The sequence below is a fragment of the Ipomoea triloba genome, chromosome 6 (genome assembly GCF_003576645.1).
Source record: "Ipomoea triloba cultivar NCNSP0323 chromosome 6, ASM357664v1".
Lineage (NCBI taxonomy): Eukaryota > Viridiplantae > Streptophyta > Magnoliopsida > Solanales > Convolvulaceae > Ipomoea > Ipomoea triloba.
Window position 1 is genome coordinate 19,004,592 of NC_044921.1, and position 18,741 is coordinate 19,023,332.

Consider the following 18,741-nt stretch of genomic DNA (forward strand, 5'->3'; position numbering starts at 1 on the left):
TCACTTAAAGTTGATTTTTTTTTTTTTTTTTTTTTTTTTTCATTAGGATTGCTAGTTTGGCAATTCTTTTTGTTAGGTTTTGCCTTTACTTTACCTAGAGGTCTCTTTACACTTGTTTTTTTCTAATCTCTTATGCATTTACTCTTATGCATTTACTCTTGGTATATTGTCAGGGGTTATTCCCCTTCCATCCTTTAGTTTCTGTGGCATCTTAGGATGTCTCTATGATGTACTGCTTTTTGAGTTTAATAAACTGATACTGTTTTAAATTTTTTTTTTTTTTTTTTTTTTTGTTGTTTTTTTTAAAAAATCATTAACCAAACCAATACAACATACAAAAATCCAGGAACAACAAATTGCATTATTGAACAAAAAGAGACAAAAATTTGGTTGCATTTGCATCCCGATATACATATCAATCAACAGTAAAACCTGAATGTGCATGGAGCTTTCAATCTGCGGTTCTTGATCCCATAACTCAGCGTAGGTTTCTAATCTAATCAGCTGCCTGTCCAAGAAGAATTACGAAAACGTCTACAATGGTATTTGCCAGCAGAACAGATCCCGCACTTAGAAGAATCACGGTAAGCTGGCAAATGCATGTTTATATGATCATATCAAACAGTGGTTCCATTTTCCCCTCTCTATTTTGTTATGTATTGAATCTCCGCATGCTCTCTAAGCCATTCAAGTACTTTTGCTCCTTCAAGTACCTCTTGTACCTAAAAAGGATTAAAGCATAAGAATATATATATTGCAGAGTCTGTTAGATATGCTGGAATCTCCTATCTAGATAATGGAAGTCTACAATTTAGCAATCGATGGTTACATGAACACGATTATCATTATTTTTCTAACCTGTTCTTTCACACGTTCCTCGTCATAATCCTGTTTATGCTGTTGGAATTCAGCAATTGAGTTTTGAACCTCCTTTGCCAAGTCCTCAGTTGAATACTGCAGTGAACTCCAAGGAGTGAGGTTAAATATATTGTTTGTTTATATAGAATTCTAGATGGCTACATAGTCAAAATCCGGACAACATGGATAAGGCACATGGTATACACCAGCAAAATAAAGCGTTCACCTGCAGATTTTCACGAGAAAATATGTCACCGACGGCTAGGTTTTGCTTTATAATTCTTGTTATATTTTCCTTTTGTGTGGTAAGGAACTCATTCACAGCCTTCGGGCTTGAAAGAGCTGCTAGCTGTTGTTCGTTTAGCTTCATATTTGCCTAAACCAAGAAAACCCTCACGTGAGTGCTAGTTCATACAAGTTGAAGATATGAAGATGCCAACAAAAAAAAAAAAAAAAGAGACCGGAGGTGCAAGACCTGTATTTGTAACAGCTGGGCTCCATATAGCTGCCTCCCTTGTTCCTCAAAGATTGATTGCGGGATATCAATTTCAACCATCTAAAGAAAACAAATTTCACAACAGAACTTAGAAAAACTCATCTAATGTTCAAGAATATGTCTAAGAAGTACAATATGCTGACACAAGGTCCGTGGTGGTATGAGCGTTATAGAGAAGAATGACTTTGATTCAATATCATCAACTTAACTAGATCATATAGCCTACCATTGAATTAAGGTAAAAATTTGAGGTCATGGGGTGCCAAAAAAGAAAATGTCCAAAAAATCAAGCAATATATATTTGACATCTGGCATCTAAAAATAAATGGACCTGTTGTATCTGGTCAAGAATTGCATTATCAGTTGCTTGATCTTTAGCAGACTGCTCCACTTCCTGGCACTTTTGCAACAATAATTGCTTGACCTGCGATTCATGTATCATATGCTTTAAACAAACTAAAAGCATTAAAGTAATTTAATTATATGATATATCCTTAATTCTTTGCAAAGTGTGACTGCATGTTTAGCTGCGAACCTCCTCAATGGTAGTGCATCCTGGAATAAGCTTATCAGCAATGGAGTCATTCAGCTCGGGTAAATTTCTATAAAATAGTTCCTTACACTGAACCTGGAAACATAAAATAAAACAAAAATTTGAGATGACAAATGATGAGTAAGAATCAACAAATTGCTTTAATCACTAAAACAGTTAAGAATATGCAATGCTATGATATGCACAACCAGAGTTAGAAAGGAACCCACTGTGAATTGAGCATAAACACCACGGAGATCTTCTTGTTTCCATGATTCTGGAAATACAAGTGGAAAGGACTTTGTTTCCCCACTTTTAATACCAATTATGGAGTCCAGGAAACCAGGGAGAACTTTATCTCCATCTTCTGTATCAAAGTTAAAACCTGAAAAGAAAAAATAAAATGTGAGAAATATCAAAAGAAGAAAACATTATTATGAAATGTAGAGGCAATTTACTTATTCTAATACGCTTTTCAGAGAGTACAGCGGATGATCACGTACTCAAATTGGAAATAGTTGATTTGTCGTAAGTGATTGCAACCAACCTATCTACTTCCCTACTGTTAAAAAATTAGGAAAAAAGAAAGATTTTTACACTTCTACGCACAAATTATATCCTCCTTTCCCTCAGTATGTTGACAATATTCCAGGAAAGTTTCTGATTTACTATTCAAAAAAAACTTGCTGAATAATATTGTAGTGAAACAATCCTAAATTCCATTTAGAAGAGCAGGCATTTAGATTCAAAGACACATTACAAATGCAAACAAATGTTAAAGCATAGATTGAACCTTTAGTCTCTGCTGCTGGAATTCTTTTAGCATTTGATTCTTCTTTTTCAATTGTTGTTGCTGATATATCAATAACTGCAACATCACCAATCTGTGATTCCAATAACTTGCACTTATGAGATAGGTTAACGAAAGAAAAGGTATTTGAGCTATAAAAAAAAAATTAAAATAAACAGAGCTGATCATCAACAAAAACCCTTGATGATGTATTTTGGTAAAACGTATCCTTCAAAAGTGGCGGAGCATGATTTTATACCTGTAGTCCCCTATCAGCAACAATTTTTAGTGCACCTAAAGATTTGTGGCGACGTTTCAATTCTTGTTCAGCAATAATCTGAGCATCAGTATCACTGTCTAACTCCACAACAACCTTCAAGTTTTTGTAGGCGTCTTCTGGAATCCACTTGACTACTGGTGCCACATCAACAAGGACATCATACCTGAATTACCATCAGTAAATTTAGGTAAATAATTACCTAAACTCTTGTAAACAAAGGTTGTCCTAGACACTACCACAGAGTAATAATAGTAGAGATGGTCATCTTAAGAAAAAAAACTAATATGGGGTAATATAACAAAGGGGAAATGGCAATTTTCATCACTGAGTTTTGTTAGAGTTGGGTTAAAAAAAAGCCACTTTGTAGACAATTGAGCGATGAAAGAAGCCACTTTGCAAACAATTGAGGAATGAAAAGTGGTGACACTATAGTTGAGGGATGAAAAATGCTATTTCCCTATAATTTTAGGAATGTAAAGTGTCATTTTCCTAAAACAACTAAATAGTTACATTACACTCTAGGTGTTTTACTCTCCCACATCCATTTTACTTCAGCATTTTGATAATTTTAGAAGATATTGGAAAGTATTAAACAGGAAGTACACCGAATAATGGCTCTAGCAAACCTCAGAGTGTTCAGAGATAAATAAGTCTTTTCCATGTCTGAAAATTTCGTAGCAATACGAATTGAGTCTTCCAAGGCCTTTCCTGTCACCTACGGGGATCATCATGCATCAAACTAGTTAACAAAACAAGAAAACTGTCTCTGCAATCTAAGTATTGACAAAATAAATGGTAACAAGCAGATTAAAACAGACCGAAGACAAGGCATGTGGGAGAGTTCTCTTGAGAATAGACTCAACAGTAGCTTTCTGAACATTTTCCTTCCCGACATAGTTAACCAGGATGGTTTCAGGAATATTCTTGCCAGGGCGAAATCCAGGGATCTGAATTGGACATTTCAATTGCATTTCACTCTCTGCAGTTTCCACTTTCCAAAAATAAAGAATATATCAAACAACAAACAAAAAACAACAAAAGTACCTTTGATTGTTTCCCAAACTCTCTTATCACTCTTCTGTAAGAATCCTCACATACAACAGGAGGAACTTCTACACTCAACCTCACCTGCAAAAAAATAGCATATATAATTGTTGAGTATGTCTCATATGCAGTGTTGCAAAAATCCCACCAGTCGGCGTCTAGGCCTTGGCTGGCCGCCTAGCATATCATCATAATCGGTGGTCTAGGCAGTCGGTCGTAGCCTAAGCGCTACCTAGTAGGCTGCTTAGGCGCTGACTAGGCCTATAGACACAAACTAGGCCACTTAGTCGGCCGATTAGCTATTATTCTTTTTTTTTTAAGAGTTATTTTACCCAAAAAGATTTTGAGTGAAATAATTCTAAATTGTTCAAACTCTAGATTTTTTTAGATTAATATTTAATATTTTAGTATTAACTATTAAATAATTAAATAGGTTATAATTACTAGTCTTCAAAGATAAAAAATTTAAATAAATTTTAAAATAAATACACGGGTGTAATAGCACCTTACCCACTACTGCCACTAGGCGTTCTCCCGCACCTTACCCACTACTGCCACTAGGCGTTCTCCCACACCCGAGAAGCGCCTAGTTATTTTTTCAACCATGCTCATATGTAGATAATGATGCGGACCGGGTACAGTACAGGAATATTTTGTACATTTACATCTTAAAAAATGTCTATAAATACATTGATTGTATCACATTGACACTTAGCCGAAACACCTAAATCTTGTCTATTTACTTTCGCCAGTGTTATTGCTTCTTGTTCTCCTTAATCTCAACAATAACTTTGTTGGATATAATTTATCATAACATATTGTCATCTTTTTAAGAACAAACTGAAAATTAAACGTTGTAGACAGAAAAGGGTGAATGCATTAAGGCATTTTACAATAAGAAGGAGCAGTCAACAAAATTACTAAATTCCCGTCCAAAATAGGAACTAAATTTCACAAGATTACAAACTACAAAGCGGGAATTTGTGAGCTCACCCTGGAATTGGGCTCTCGGGTTTCAGTAACGTGGAGATCAGCCGGGAGTTTGTCCTCCGCGGTATCAACTGCCCCGCCGGGAGCCGCGGAGACTACAAACCGGGTCGACGGTTTCTGAAACGGGTAAAGTGGTTGAAATGAGAAATGGCGGGAAGATGATGAGGGTGGAGAAATGTTGCTGAGAGAAGCGGAAAATCTGAGTTGTTTGTTGGATTGAAGAAATGGCGGTTTGGCGGAGACGCGAAGGGGAGAAGGAGGAAGAGAGAAAAAAGAGGGGCGGAAACGGTGCAAAATTGGAGTGGAAGTAGCAGAGGGGTAAGTAAGCTCCATTTTCTGGCCTCAACAGGAAGCAATATTGCCGCCATGGATAAGATACTCGGACTAAATATCAGGACTCAGGAAGAACACATGCAACGGCGTCGTTTCTGCCTCATTCGTGTCTAGCTATATTTACACTATAAAAAGTATTAATCGTAATATTTTTAATGAAAATATAACATTTGTTAATGCATATAAATATTGCTCCATGTCTATTTTATTTGTTTAACCAATTTGTCCTTTTTATAATTTTTATACTTAACTTGTTGGGTTTAATAATAATATAGCTTATAAATATATAAATTTTATATATTAACGGTAAATTAAATATTATAAAAAATAAATTGTAAATAATTTTACTCAAAATTTACAGTTTTTTTTTTCACTTAAAAAAACAAATTAAATTAGACACGTAAAATATAACAACTATAATATAGAAGCTTTAAGTTTTTTTTTTTTCTTTGTAACACAGAATTTTCATCGTTAAACATAATGACTAATCATCTCGTTCAATTGTAGACAATTTTAATGTGTGGAACAATTGGATTTAAGATTTAATGTTGCTTCATATGCAAAGCTAAGTTTCAAACTATTGCAGTTTGGTTAAAGCTTTAAAATAATGAGAGCAATTTCAATTAAATTAATTAAACTTGACGGGATAATAATTGATTTAATCAATAAATAATAAATGAAATGAGACATAAATACAACCACCTACTTGATACACATTCATAAAGAAACTGAAATTAAACAAATCAAAATAACTTATTACAAAAATATCCTAAATATTTGTATGTGAACTTATACCCTATTGGTCCCTAGAATATAATATATTTTAATTTTTATCTTAAATATTAATTTGATCATTTTTAGTTACTATATTTTAAAATTAACTAAATTTATTACAACGAAATATTTTTATATAAAGAATGGCGAATTTAGCAAAGTTGAAAATATATTAAATATTTTGAAATGAATGTGATTAAAAAAAAAGTTGAAAGAGCAATAGTGGAATCAATAATCAAGAACCAAAAATGAAAATATTAGTAAACTTAAGGGATTAAAAGTTGAAATTACGTAAGTGTGGGGGGGTTATTTGCGTGGAGGGCAAAAAGAAACCGTACGGCGCGCGAAGAGATTTCATTAGTACAATCCTCGATAACCGTTTCTAACTAAACGGCGTCGTTTAAATCTTTTTAGCTCACTCTCCGACCGCTCTACAGCAAAGCACACTACTTACAGGAGCGGGTCCCGAGCTTTCACGAACCGAGAGAGAGAGAGAGAGAGAGATGGAAGGAGTCGGGTCGAGATTCGGGCGGGCATCATCCCGATACGGCTCAGCGCCGACGCCGGCGGTGTTCAGCGGCCCCGTTAGGAAGTGGAAGAAGCAGTGGGTGGTAACTCAGCCGAGTGCGCATCGCAACACCGCCAACGCTAACAACGCCGCTGCTCCCTCGCTTCTCCTCTGCCGCTGGATTCCTCTTCCCTCCGCCGCCTCCGGCGACTCCGCCCAGCCTCAAATGTCTCCCAAACGGAAGTTCCGATATGCGCCGGTAAGCTTTCTCCACCGAAACGAAAACAAAAAAAAATGTTATCTAAAATTGTATTGTTTTTATTCGCAGGATTTAGACGTTTCGTTAGGGTTTTTGTTCCGTGTCCCTTGAACTGTTATGAACATCGAAGTAAAATTATGTTCTTCTTTTGAGTCGAAATTTGTTAGTTTTATAGGCGAGGGAGGACTGATGAAATAAACCAACAAAAGGGTTCAGAAAAAAAAAAGAAGAAATTATAATAATAAATAGGGAGTAAGAATTAATATGTGCTCGCCATGATTCTACCATGTCTTAAACAATACTAAAAATTTATGTGAAGGATAGTTTGGATGATGGGACTGTTTCTATGAAGTCATGATAAGATGACAAACAGCCAAACAGGGCATCACTATTGTTCTCTGTTTTCAAGTGGTGGGTGCTTTAGCATTGAAGGTTTCTAGCAAGTAGCAACTACTGTGTTGCATTGCATAACAGTACCATTGCTGGCCTAGAATGTCGTTTTTGCTTTTTGAGAAATTGGAGGTTTGATTTTCAAAGTGGTTTCAAAATTGAGCTCGGGAGGTTGTATTTACATGCTTGGAGTTGAGCTGTTTGGTTTCTTTTAGCTGAAATTTCCAAGTTGACGGGAAATATGGTTTCCTCATCTAAATTGCAAAAGGATTTCCAACTTTGTGGTGTTTAGTGCTAGCCTGCAACTTCTATCAGCAATATTAATCTCTTCTCTTTCTCTATCTCTGCATTTTTCAGATATTACATGCTTTTCTTTCCTTTTTGGATTGGATAAGTAATGGATATTTCATTCTTTTTCTCCTGTGATTTCAAAGATTGTTGACCTAGAAGAAAAGAAAAGGGAAGCCCTTAAGAAGGTTGAGAATGAAGCGAACACAAGAAAGATGGACAAGGCTGCCTCTAGCGCGACACTTGGAAGCGGTAATATGTTGAAGAAACATAACATCAATGATATCTTCAATGAGGATTTTCAGGTACCATGGTATACTTGTTTTTCTTTGTCAAAGAATGAGATTCAGTTGTGATCTAACGTGTTTTCAATCCTTGTTCTATTACTCATGTCTTTGCCCACTATTGAATCATGTTTACCATTTTTCATCATATCTCTCATTTGATGTTCTTCTCTGCCCCCTTGTCCATCCTCTTCCCAAGATTCAAACTTGGAATAAGCTCAGTTGATCGTACTTGTTATCTAACCCTCATTTTGCACTATGCAGGAATCAAGCAAGAATGAAGTGCATCCAAACAAAAGCAAGCCGGAACTCACCTCCTTCATGAATGGGCGAGATTGATGGACCAATGCACACATTCGAGAGCACAAAGTCTGTAGTTTTTACTTTCTGGGCTGAAATCCCCAGCATGTAGGGAAAACTAGTAGAAGCACCTCCTCAGCACTTGGTACTCTCTGGTTTGTTTTTGTTCGGTGCCTAATATCTGGTGATGGATTCCAGGCCTTCCCTTGTAATTAAGCTTCATGTTAGCTTCTGCTGTTGAGATGTAAATATAAGCTCAAGTAGATTTGCTATATGCTTGGTTTCTGTTTCTTCTGAGAGCATCATCCCTCATCAGCATTTTTAAACTGCCTTTGTCATAGTTTATGCTCCAACTCTAGTCAGCATTCACCCATTGCTGCTCGTGTTCAAGCCATTCAAAGCTCTTTTTATATGTGCTAAGAAGAAGGGGTAAAATTTTGGTGTTCAAAGCCATATAAATAGTAGTTTGAGTTCCCTGAAGTTCAACTATTAGAATACAATTCAATATACTATATACAACACGATGGCTGAGCTAGTCATAAGGATTCCTGAAATTCTTGAGGAGGTCTGGGATGTCGTATCCAAGCATGTCGTCTACAGCTTGCACCATTTTAGGCTTCAACCTTTCAAACTTGTCAATGCTGTAGCCACTCAAGATTTCCTTGAAGTGTTCAACACTTGGGAAATCCCCTGCCGGCAGATGATGCTCCCTTTGAACCTGTTTGTGAACATATTAGTATGGAACCAAACTTCAACTTCAACATTCAAGTTGCAAGTATGCATGTTGAGTATAAAATATAGGAATAATGGCCAAATAGGTCATCAAACTACTCATGAAATTGTAATTGGGTCATCCAACTAAAAAAGAAATGCAATCGAGAATTTGGGTGTGGTTTTTTTTAATTATTATTTAAAATTATTTAAAAAAAAAAACAAAAAGTAATAGTAATTTTTTAAATTGGTAACCGCCACATCAGCAAATACCAAATGAACATGTCATTTTCGGTTCAATTGCATGATTTTGCATGATCAATTGTAACTTTTGAGTTTGATGGCTCAACTGCAGTTTCGTGTGTAGGTATAATTGTGTAAATGTGTAATCCAACTATTAATTTAGTTGAAAATGAAACAATAACAGGACACAAACCTTAGCGAATTCATCAGCCAAGTTATCAATAAGCCTCTGTTGAGTCTTGGCTTTGCCCATCATTGCAGGCATCTCCTTCCTTAAGTGACTAATGATAAAGGCGTGAATCTTGGCAGCTCTGGCACGCTTCACAAATTCATTTATCTGTACACGATAACAATTGATATCTTTTACTTCCAAGTCTTAGAAATCCAACAACCACTGAACTTGAATATAACAAGATCCAGAAGAGAGACTGCTGAAACTTACTCGACGATCACAAGCTTTCTTTGGTATATCTTTCAAGTCACTCAGTAAGTCATCTTGTTCCTTTTCAAAAAGCTCTTTCCCAAGTGGACCAGTAACAGTGTCATTTATGGGTTTGTCATTAAATGACCTGTAAAAGAAATATAAATTTCAAAATCAACTGCCTTGGTTTCAAATACATGAGTGGTTGTTTAACCAATGAATTGGTTGATAGACTTCAAGGCCATCCACAAAATGTTGTTTGCATTCTATAATACAGACAGCAGCAGTTTAAATCAACAGTACAAGAAAAAAGATCGCAGCCAGCTATACCCGATGTAAACACGCATAACCTCTGGAGTATTTAGTACTTTCCCTAAGGACCACATCAATGCCCCATAAACACGCATAAGCTGCAATTCAAGGCCACTCAATTAAGTTACAGAACTATATAGAAAATAGTATTGTAGAAATAGTCTATGAAGTGGAATTGTACACTGGAACTGAAGTCCACACAAAAAAGGCCTTACTTGTTGAGTATCAACTTGATCGGCCTTGTTCAGAACAACCCTTATCTTATCATCATGACCTCGAAGAGATGAAATTACGCGTTTAAATTCATCACTGATGTCAAGTTTGTGAGGATCAAACAACAGCAGAATGAGATCACACTTGGCAGCAAACCAAGATGTCACACCAGTAAAGTCATAGCTTCTTTGTGTTCGTTGCTTCTCTCCAGATAAAACTCCAGGAGTATCAACAAATGTAATATGTTCCAACAGCTTTTGGGCATTCAAAAAGATAAAAAGAGAAGAGTAAATAAAAAACCTATTTCAATATTCAAAGAGAGAAGGTTCAAGTTATTATCTGCCTTTATGCGAAGCATGTTGGTAAAAGTTAGAGAGGCCCAGTAACTCACAGGGTGAGGCATTTGAGAACATTCAAATTTTGACAAAAATGCTGTTCCAAAAGTTGTCAGACCACTGAATGGCATGTCTGCTTGAACAGCAACTGTGTTCCCTGGAATACTCCTTTCATCAGGTCCATTCTGTAAAAAGAGTTCTCAGATATCACATGGAAGGAAACAAAATCCTGTACAAGTTAACATGGCAACTTCATCAGAAGAAAAGTTCAAAATACCATTACGACAACAAATCTGTCTGTTGTAGGCTCTGGCCCAATGTGAGCTCCTGTAAATATACAATATCATATAAATGTCAATTGCAACCTTGCTAAAGGAAACTTGAAAACATAATTGGAAACTTCTTGTAGACAATAAACAGAAGAGGATATAGGCAAACCTGGATAACTACTTCTAAGCAAATGTTTAATAAAAGTTGTCTTCCCAGTAGAGTATTGACCCAAAAGCATCACCATGGGCTTGGCATCAAAGTCGCTGTTTGTCTATTAACAAGCAATACATACATCAGGAAAAAATGTGAATTCTTTGACATTTTCTAAAATAAATTGAGAAAAATACTTATTCTCATAATAAGATGTGAAATAGTACAAATAGGAGGTAAATTCCACCTACCAATAAGGGAGAGACAAAATCATTAAAGCGATATGTAACTTCTAGTGGTTTCAGATTCTGGATGTATAGCTTTTTCAGTCCATCAACAATTGAAGTCACAGAGCTTAGAGAGACCTGAGAATATGCACAAAGAGCAGGACATATCACTTGGAGAACAAAATACTAAAAGAAAGATGAATTAGAGAACCAACATGAATAAAAGAAGCACAGAAACATATGACAGCTTCAGTGGGGGCAGAAGAGACCAATAAATTGACTATAATAGACAAAATAAATCATTCATATTGATAATTAAGAACTTCTTCCAACTAACACAACAAAGGAAACATCTAAATATATATCAGCCAAAATACAAAAGTCAAAATGATATGGTTGAAAATAGATATTCCCAAAGAACATAACATATCATTAAATCCTATATTATGCAAAATTTTGTCAAAGAAAGAGGTCGATACAACTCTTGTAAATTTTTTCAGCAAAATTGGAGATGTTTTCCATTCAGGTATTTGCAATTCACTAACCTTTCTCACAACAGATCATGGAATAAATAAAAAAGCACCTCCAGAAAATTGAAAAAAAAAATAAATAAAATAAAAATTGCATACTAAACAGATAGCCAATAACATGGGATGTATGTCAATTTGTGAAAAATGTTAGTATTACACATTGGCAGTTTGGAACTAATGAAATTATTAATGTGATGAACAATCAACACAAAGCAAAATCAGAAGAAACAGCAGAAATTTTCATGTTTGAAATTGAAAGCATAGAGAGTAACCAAATGGACCTTCTTTGCAGATTTTGATGACTGAAACCAACTAGCTGCTGGAGAGGATTGCCTCGGAGGGCTACCTACACCATTGCAAAATTAGTCAAATCCAGAGGCCCAGACAAAACTAATGAAATAAGAAAAGGGGTTGAAAATAGGAGAAGAGGGCGCTCTCTTGCATATATAAATATGCAGTAGACATGTAGAATCTTACCATTCTGCTCAGGTTCATTTTTTGAAGTATACTTTTTCTTCTGGAAAATAAAAATAAAGCAGTTAAAATTGGATAATAAATTTATAAGAAAATAAGAGTGGATCTAATATACTTACTGCTGCCAATTGTGCATCCAAACCTTCCATCCTAGGTGGCTCCAAATTTTCAAAGTCAACTGCCATGGATTGAATATTCCCATGGTTAAGTTGCAATAAAAAAGAATTGCAATTAAGAGATAAATTTTAGGTAATGAAGGGACAAAGCCTATGAATTGAGATAGCAGTAGAGTGCCTTCACAGCAAACTACATAAAAAGGGGAAAATTTTAAAAGTTCACTAGTTACCTTTGGCATCTAAAAGATCAACTGTTATTGCATTGCCAGCTTGAGCCAAAGACACTAACTAAACATTGAAATGCAAAGAATAATCAATTTCATGAAACATTGTAATTCTATAAGAAAAACCTAGAGATCAAGAAAGAATCAGAACCTGCATTGCAATAACAAACTCTTTAAAACCAAGATAGCCTTGTCGTTTGGAATCTGCAATTGCCCAGACCTTAGGGAAAACAAAATAACTTAAATGAGATAGCTAGGGCAAGTTTTAAGTAAAAACTGCATTCCTGAAATGGAGGAAATAGAAATGAAAACTAATGAAGAAAGGTCTCAAGTGGTTTAGTGGAAATGAACTACACACACATTAACTATTAGAATGAGTCACAGTACCAAGTAGCCTCTCAACTCTAGTGTGCTTTAACCCACGACCAAATTGTCAATGGGAGTGCAATTGGTTACTAAACCAAGCTCAATCCTGAACAAAAAACCATTCGTTTTAAAATAGATAGAGAAAGAGAGGGCAATACATCTCCATAAAAGATTAGAAGAGCCATGGAGGATATATACTCAATCACCAATGTTTCCAGTGTTCTACACACACAAATGCTCCCGTGATCATTTCTATTACTAATCATCAGCCAACTATTGAACAGAAAAATAGGAAAAAGTGTGCTCGAGCATAGCGTTAAACAATTTCCAAGCAAAACACTCGAAGCCAAACTTATGCACAAAACATGACCTCGAATACTTTTCCGGTACTTCCCAACGAATTCTAGCAATTAGCCAATTAGGAATATGCAAAGGCAAAAGAAATAAATGGAACCTGCTTGAGTTCCTGGCGGGACAGGTTCGACAGGGAGAAAAATTTCGTAGCATCGCCTCCGGTGATGCGTCCATCTCCATCTGAATCAAAATTTCAGTAATTATAAGTACGAGATGCATAAATGCAGAAACTGATTGCCTGAGAATTTTTTTTTTTAAATGAACAGAAAATAATATTCGAAACCACAAGTTGTGAGGGAGAAGAACCTGAATCGGCAAAGGAGAACCATCCCTGATAGATCTTCTCGTGAGCTTTGGAGCAACGGCTAATGGGAGCTGCATCGATCTCCATGAACGACGGCCACCTTTGAAGCTTGAGAGCTGTGTTTTGTTTATAGATCTAACCTTTGCTTCTCTTTCACTCTCTCTCTCTCTCTCTCTCTCTCTCTCTCTATCTCTATCTCTCTCTCTCAAGTCAAAATAAAGTCGCGTTACTGCTTACTTTTTACTGTGGAATGGGGAGGGAATGCACTTTCTTCAAAATTGTCCGAAGTAAAAAAATACGAGTAGCAATTTTTGTGATACTCAATTATTAAGAGGGAAAATGCAAATTTAGCAATGCAAATTTTCTCCATATGTTATTAAAGTGGTTGTTTTCCCTTTCAGTTATTTTAAAAGTGGTAATTTCCTCCCTTGTTATGTTAAATTGACATTTTTGCTCTTAAAATAACTATTTCATTTATTTTTATTCTCCATATGGAAGATCACAGTTCGATACGAATCTAATCGAACACGGTAGCAATTGAACTTAAATAGTATAGACAGTTACGGTTACGATTCAGAACCGAAAAAATAAAATAAAATAATTGTTAAATTTAGACTATTTTTAAATAAGAAATAAAATTATAAAAATAAATAAATAAATACATAAGTTTTGATTGGCGGTTCAAAATCGAAACTGGAACCGAACCGTACCGATTTATCAAAATAAGTGTTTGATCATTTTCACTATATATGACTGTGGCTAAGTTTCGGTTCACGGTTCAACAATTATTTAATTTTAAAATTTTCGGTTCTGAATGTAACCAGAACCGTCCATACTATTTCGGTATGATTGTTATAGTGTTTGGTTAGGTTCGAACCGAATCGTGATCATCCATACATATAAATAATAATTTGTTGGAGAAGAAAAATAAATGAAATAATTATTTTTAAGGGTAACAATGTCAATTTAACATTTCAGGGGGAAAAATTGCAACTTTAATAACACAAGGGGGAAAAGTGCTATATGCACATAACATAGTGGGAAAAAATGTCATTTTCCCTTCTTAAGATGTATTTTGTTTATAACTTTTTTTTTTTTGAAGTAATTTGGTTTATAACTTTTAAACATGAAAATCGAATATAAATCTGATATTTATATTTGTTCATCTAATTTTAATGCAATTGAATGGAATGATATTTAGCCTCGTCCTGCCATACTCTCTCACTTTTAAAAATTAATCTTAGTTCTACATCACTAAATTTACAATTTCTTTGCTATTTTTTCTACATTCATTCAATTTGTCAGGGTTACAAACTTGCTTTAGTTGCAAGTTTGCAACTCATGTCCTCGTTTGAAAAAATACATTTTTTTAATGTGCTATATCACCTTGTAAATGCCTAAATTTTAAGAATAAATTTAGCCTTAAATCCCTTCAGAAGTTCACTTTTGAATTCTATAGCGAAAAATAAGGAAAAAGAGCAAAACAAAAACAAAATTCCAACGCTATGCTTGTTCATCGAGATTCACAATGCAACATTTAAAAATTTACATTTTTTTTATAATCATATTTTTATATTATTTTTAAAATTTGATTTCAGCTTCAAATTTTATACAAAGCAATCAAATTATTTTTATTACAAACCATCCCTATTATTAAATATTTTATTCCAATTCACACAATGTAATCAAACACTCCCCAATGAATTGAAGGGTTAGTTTTTTTTCCTTTAAAACCTCAAAAATCAAATCAATCATCTTATTATTAAGAATTTTGAATATAGAATATACACTACATACACATAATTGAATGACTAAAATTGAATTGCAATCTCAAATTTACAATTGATAAACTAAATTCCTTTCTAGGAAATATAAAATAAAATATATATTCAAATCATTATTATTTGTATTAAAAAATGAGAACTTTTACTAGTACAAGATTCATGTTGGAGTCATGATGATGAGATTATGCAAAACATGAATTTAGAGTATGAAAACATGTTTTCATGATAAATAGCCTAAATTTGAATAAAACAGTATCTTCGAATAACTAAATAAATAACAAAAACAATTAATATGGAATAATTAAAAACGTTACTGGACAAAATTGAATATCAAAAACTAAAGTCATTAAATTATTATAGCCGATAATCAACCCTCAACCCTTCTGAAAACCCATCTAAATGGTTGCTTAGTTTGTGAGTTTAGATGCAAAATAATATTGTACAAATTTATTACATTTGAATAAAATTCATAAATATGTTTGATTAACTCCTTTTTAATTAGTCAACTCTAATACATTCGAATAAAAGTCATAAATATGTTTGTTTAACTAATTTTAATGAGTCAAATGTGATTTAAATGCATTACCCTTACAACTTTAATTTCCAATTCGTTGGTATATGCTGTGCCTGTAACTAATATTGTACATTTGATGAGAGCCATGCTTAAGAAATTAAATTAAATAGATAAAATATAAAGTGTGTAAGTATAGGTTTTTTTTTTTTTTTTAATTTAAAGACTATATAAGTTAATTTGCACATTGAAGTAGTCAAGGGATCCATAGAGAAACCAAAGAAAAGAAGAAGAAGAAGAAGCTATATTTATGAGTAGGAATGTGACATCCAACTAATAGATCTAACAAATTTTGAAACGATAACTTCTCATAAAAATAATATCAATTCATTCCAGGTCACAAACAACTAACTTAGTATTATTGTGTAAAGTTTAATTAAATAGCATATTAAAATGAGATTTTTGAAATTTTGTCATGCTACCATTTCAAATGAGTTGTCATACGTTAGAATCCTGGTGGTGGTGGTGGAGGCTTAAATTATTTGGGTTGAAAATGTTTGAGCAAATATAAAACAGATATTACATTATAAAGTCCGCACCCAGGAGTATTTGGAAATTTTATTTGTGTTCAACAAGAAAAGTTTTATACAAATTAAAATAAACTTAAATTTAAGATTTTTAAAATTTATATTGATGACACACAAAAAATGACAATTAAGACGTTAAAATTTCAATTTATTGTTATTTGTAATTTTTTTAGTAATTGACATTTCATTTTTTAAATACACATGTTTTTTAATTTTGTTAATGATATTTTTTATTTAAATAAACTAAGACACATGTATTTTAAAACAAAATTTTAAAAATATTAATTCAAAAAATTTAAATTTTAAACTTTTAGTCATCATTTTTTTTTTTCAATCAAGATAACTCTTTAAAAAAAAACTTTTAAAAGTGTATTCAATTCATCAAATTCGTATGAAACTTTTGTTAGATACAAATAGAATTCACTACAACTCTCATATTAAGATGCTATTTAGTTAAATGTTGTTTGATAATACTGATTTGGTTACTTAGTAAGGTGGAGAAAAATTACATTATTTTTTTGAATGAAATGTTACAATTTCAAACCTTGATGGGCCATTAGTGATTTAAAAAAAAAAAAGAGTAAAGCTTTAATTTGGGTTTTTGTGTGTGTGGGTGGGGTGGGGGGGGGGGTAAACCTTAATACTAATATGTTTGTGATTAAATTAATTACTTTTAAATATTAATAAAACAAAATTTGAGTTGGTATAACATATCATAATGTTGACGTTAATGTCATGTTAGCAAAGTTAACCGTTAACTTTTATAATGTTAATGTTTATTTTTTTAATTATACAAATAATAAATTACATAAATTAAATTGAACAAAAATAAAACATCAAAACTAAATTGAACAAAGAGTAGCTAGTTTGGTCGAAATACATCAATATACATCATATAGTATTTGAAAGCGTTCCAATATTATATAAAATTAAACTTAGAGGAATAACATTTTCACAACACGTTTGACTCACGAAATAAATTTTTAGAGAATATAAGTTCTAGAAATTGTATTATTTTATTATTTGATTCGTGAAGAGTTTTAGGAATTTATTCTAATGTATTGTTGGTGTAAATAGTATATAAAATAATATATATTTACATAAAATAAATTTATGTATAAAGGTGTGTGTCTTTTAATTAAATTATGGTAGTTAGGACATTACAAAATTATTTCTAAAAATTTTAAGATAGTTGCAATGGATGAATTGGGTCTAGGTTCATAAAGTGACAAGAACCCAATAGCGACGGTATGGGATAGAGGTTGAGACCATAGGGGTAGGGGGTGTAAGTTGGACACTTGGACCTAAGGGGCCAAGAAGGGACGCATGTTAGGCATAAAGAGGCAGGGATGGGTGTATGGTAGGCCTAATATCTAATGACTAAGGAGGGGCACAAGTTGGGCCTACGAAACCAATGAGTGCAAGTTGGGCTAAAAATGTTAAGGGTCCAAAGTTAGAAAATGTGAAAAGTTTGGGTGCTAAGAGCATCTTAAGGAAAAAAATGAGAGGATAAAAAAACAAACAAATCATAATAATAATAATAATAATAATAATAATAATAATAATAATAAAAAGAAGCTGTCAAGGCGTGCCTAACGTGCTCGCATGGGCGCCTGCTGTGCGCGAAACGCGCACAAAAGTGGATGGTTGGGCAATGATTTGGTCTAAAATCACTGTGCTATGAACCTTCATTTGCAGATGAATTGTTTTCACACTCTCTCATGTCATGGTGGCAACTTTTCTGACATAAACTACTAAATATGCACTGGTATAGATGCTCTAAGGAGCAAAGTCTTAAAGGGGTAAAGAGATGGGGTGCAAATCAAATTGTGAAAACGCACAAAGTTGTGTGTGTAGGGGGAGGGGTGGGGGATTAAGGAGCAAAACCTTGAAGGGTTAGAGAGATGAGATGCAAAGTGGGAAAAAAAAAGTTTAGAAAGTTAGAAATGCAAAGGTTGAGGAGCCTAGACACGAAGATCATGAAATTCTTAGGAAGTGTAAAGTCATAGGGGAGGATAGGACTCAAGCTTGGAGCTAGAAGGGCAGGGCCGTGTGCCCCTATGCTAGTCCAATAGTGTAGGTTGGGTAGTGTGGCAACACATTGCTGCGTATTAAATACTTGGTAATAGTAATGAGTTTTGGTAAAAGTACTTTACATGGATAGTAAGGTGAAATAAGAATGATATAATAGTTGGTGAAGTGGAGGTATGAAAATGAAACTATTATTTTATTAAGGAATTAATTTTACAATTAATGGGATAATCAAAACTCATAGTAGTATTCTAAAAACCTGTCAACTAAACAATAACAATAACTTTGATACTCATTCTTAATAATTAAACCTGTCAACCAAACACACCCTAAATCTATTTGCCTCTCAAAGACTCAAATATCTCTCGTATTATTCACAAGGATTGTAATAGCCTCCTACAAACATATACTTTACCCCATATTTAAGGGTATGTTTGGTTCACAGGTTTAGC

General features: G+C 33.8%; 3 protein-coding genes across 4 annotated transcripts; 1 reads left to right on the top strand and 2 right to left on the bottom strand.

Annotated features, from left to right (window-relative positions):
• Window positions 1–339: 339 nt before the first annotated feature.
• Window positions 340–5,344, bottom strand: LOC116021667 (trigger factor-like protein TIG, Chloroplastic). Its single transcript, XM_031262130.1, has 13 exons — window positions 4,994–5,344; window positions 4,001–4,084; window positions 3,775–3,903; window positions 3,583–3,671; window positions 2,936–3,119; window positions 2,680–2,770; window positions 2,117–2,271; window positions 1,890–1,982; window positions 1,686–1,778; window positions 1,334–1,414; window positions 1,085–1,234; window positions 859–954; window positions 340–722 (listed from the first exon to the last, which is right to left on the bottom strand). Exons 1-13 carry the CDS (start codon window positions 5,321–5,323, stop codon window positions 645–647), a joined length of 1,653 nt encoding a protein of 550 aa, XP_031117990.1. The 5' UTR covers window positions 5,324–5,344; the 3' UTR covers window positions 340–644.
• Window positions 5,345–6,540: 1,196 nt separating this feature from the next.
• Window positions 6,541–8,400, top strand: LOC116021669. Its single transcript, XM_031262133.1, has 3 exons — window positions 6,541–6,864; window positions 7,689–7,847; window positions 8,091–8,400. Exons 1-3 carry the CDS (start codon window positions 6,601–6,603, stop codon window positions 8,163–8,165), a joined length of 498 nt encoding a protein of 165 aa, XP_031117993.1. The 5' UTR covers window positions 6,541–6,600; the 3' UTR covers window positions 8,166–8,400.
• Window positions 8,401–8,511: 111 nt separating this feature from the next.
• Window positions 8,512–13,547, bottom strand: LOC116021668 (EH domain-containing protein 1-like). Of its 2 annotated transcripts, none has more exons than XM_031262132.1 (16): window positions 13,379–13,547; window positions 13,173–13,252; window positions 12,504–12,572; window positions 12,359–12,416; window positions 12,132–12,190; window positions 12,016–12,052; window positions 11,820–11,884; window positions 11,033–11,146; window positions 10,800–10,902; window positions 10,639–10,688; window positions 10,418–10,546; window positions 10,029–10,280; window positions 9,832–9,911; window positions 9,523–9,649; window positions 9,274–9,417; window positions 8,512–8,844 (listed from the first exon to the last, which is right to left on the bottom strand). In XM_031262132.1, the coding sequence occupies exons 1-16, from the start codon at window positions 13,461–13,463 to the stop codon at window positions 8,659–8,661; spliced, it is 1,638 nt and encodes a 545-aa protein (XP_031117992.1). In that variant the 5' UTR covers window positions 13,464–13,547; the 3' UTR covers window positions 8,512–8,658. The 2 variants fall into 2 exon arrangements, with proteins under 2 accessions (XP_031117992.1, XP_031117991.1); XM_031262131.1 differs by having other exon boundaries at window positions 12,016–12,055.
• Window positions 13,548–18,741: the final 5,194 nt, after the last annotated feature.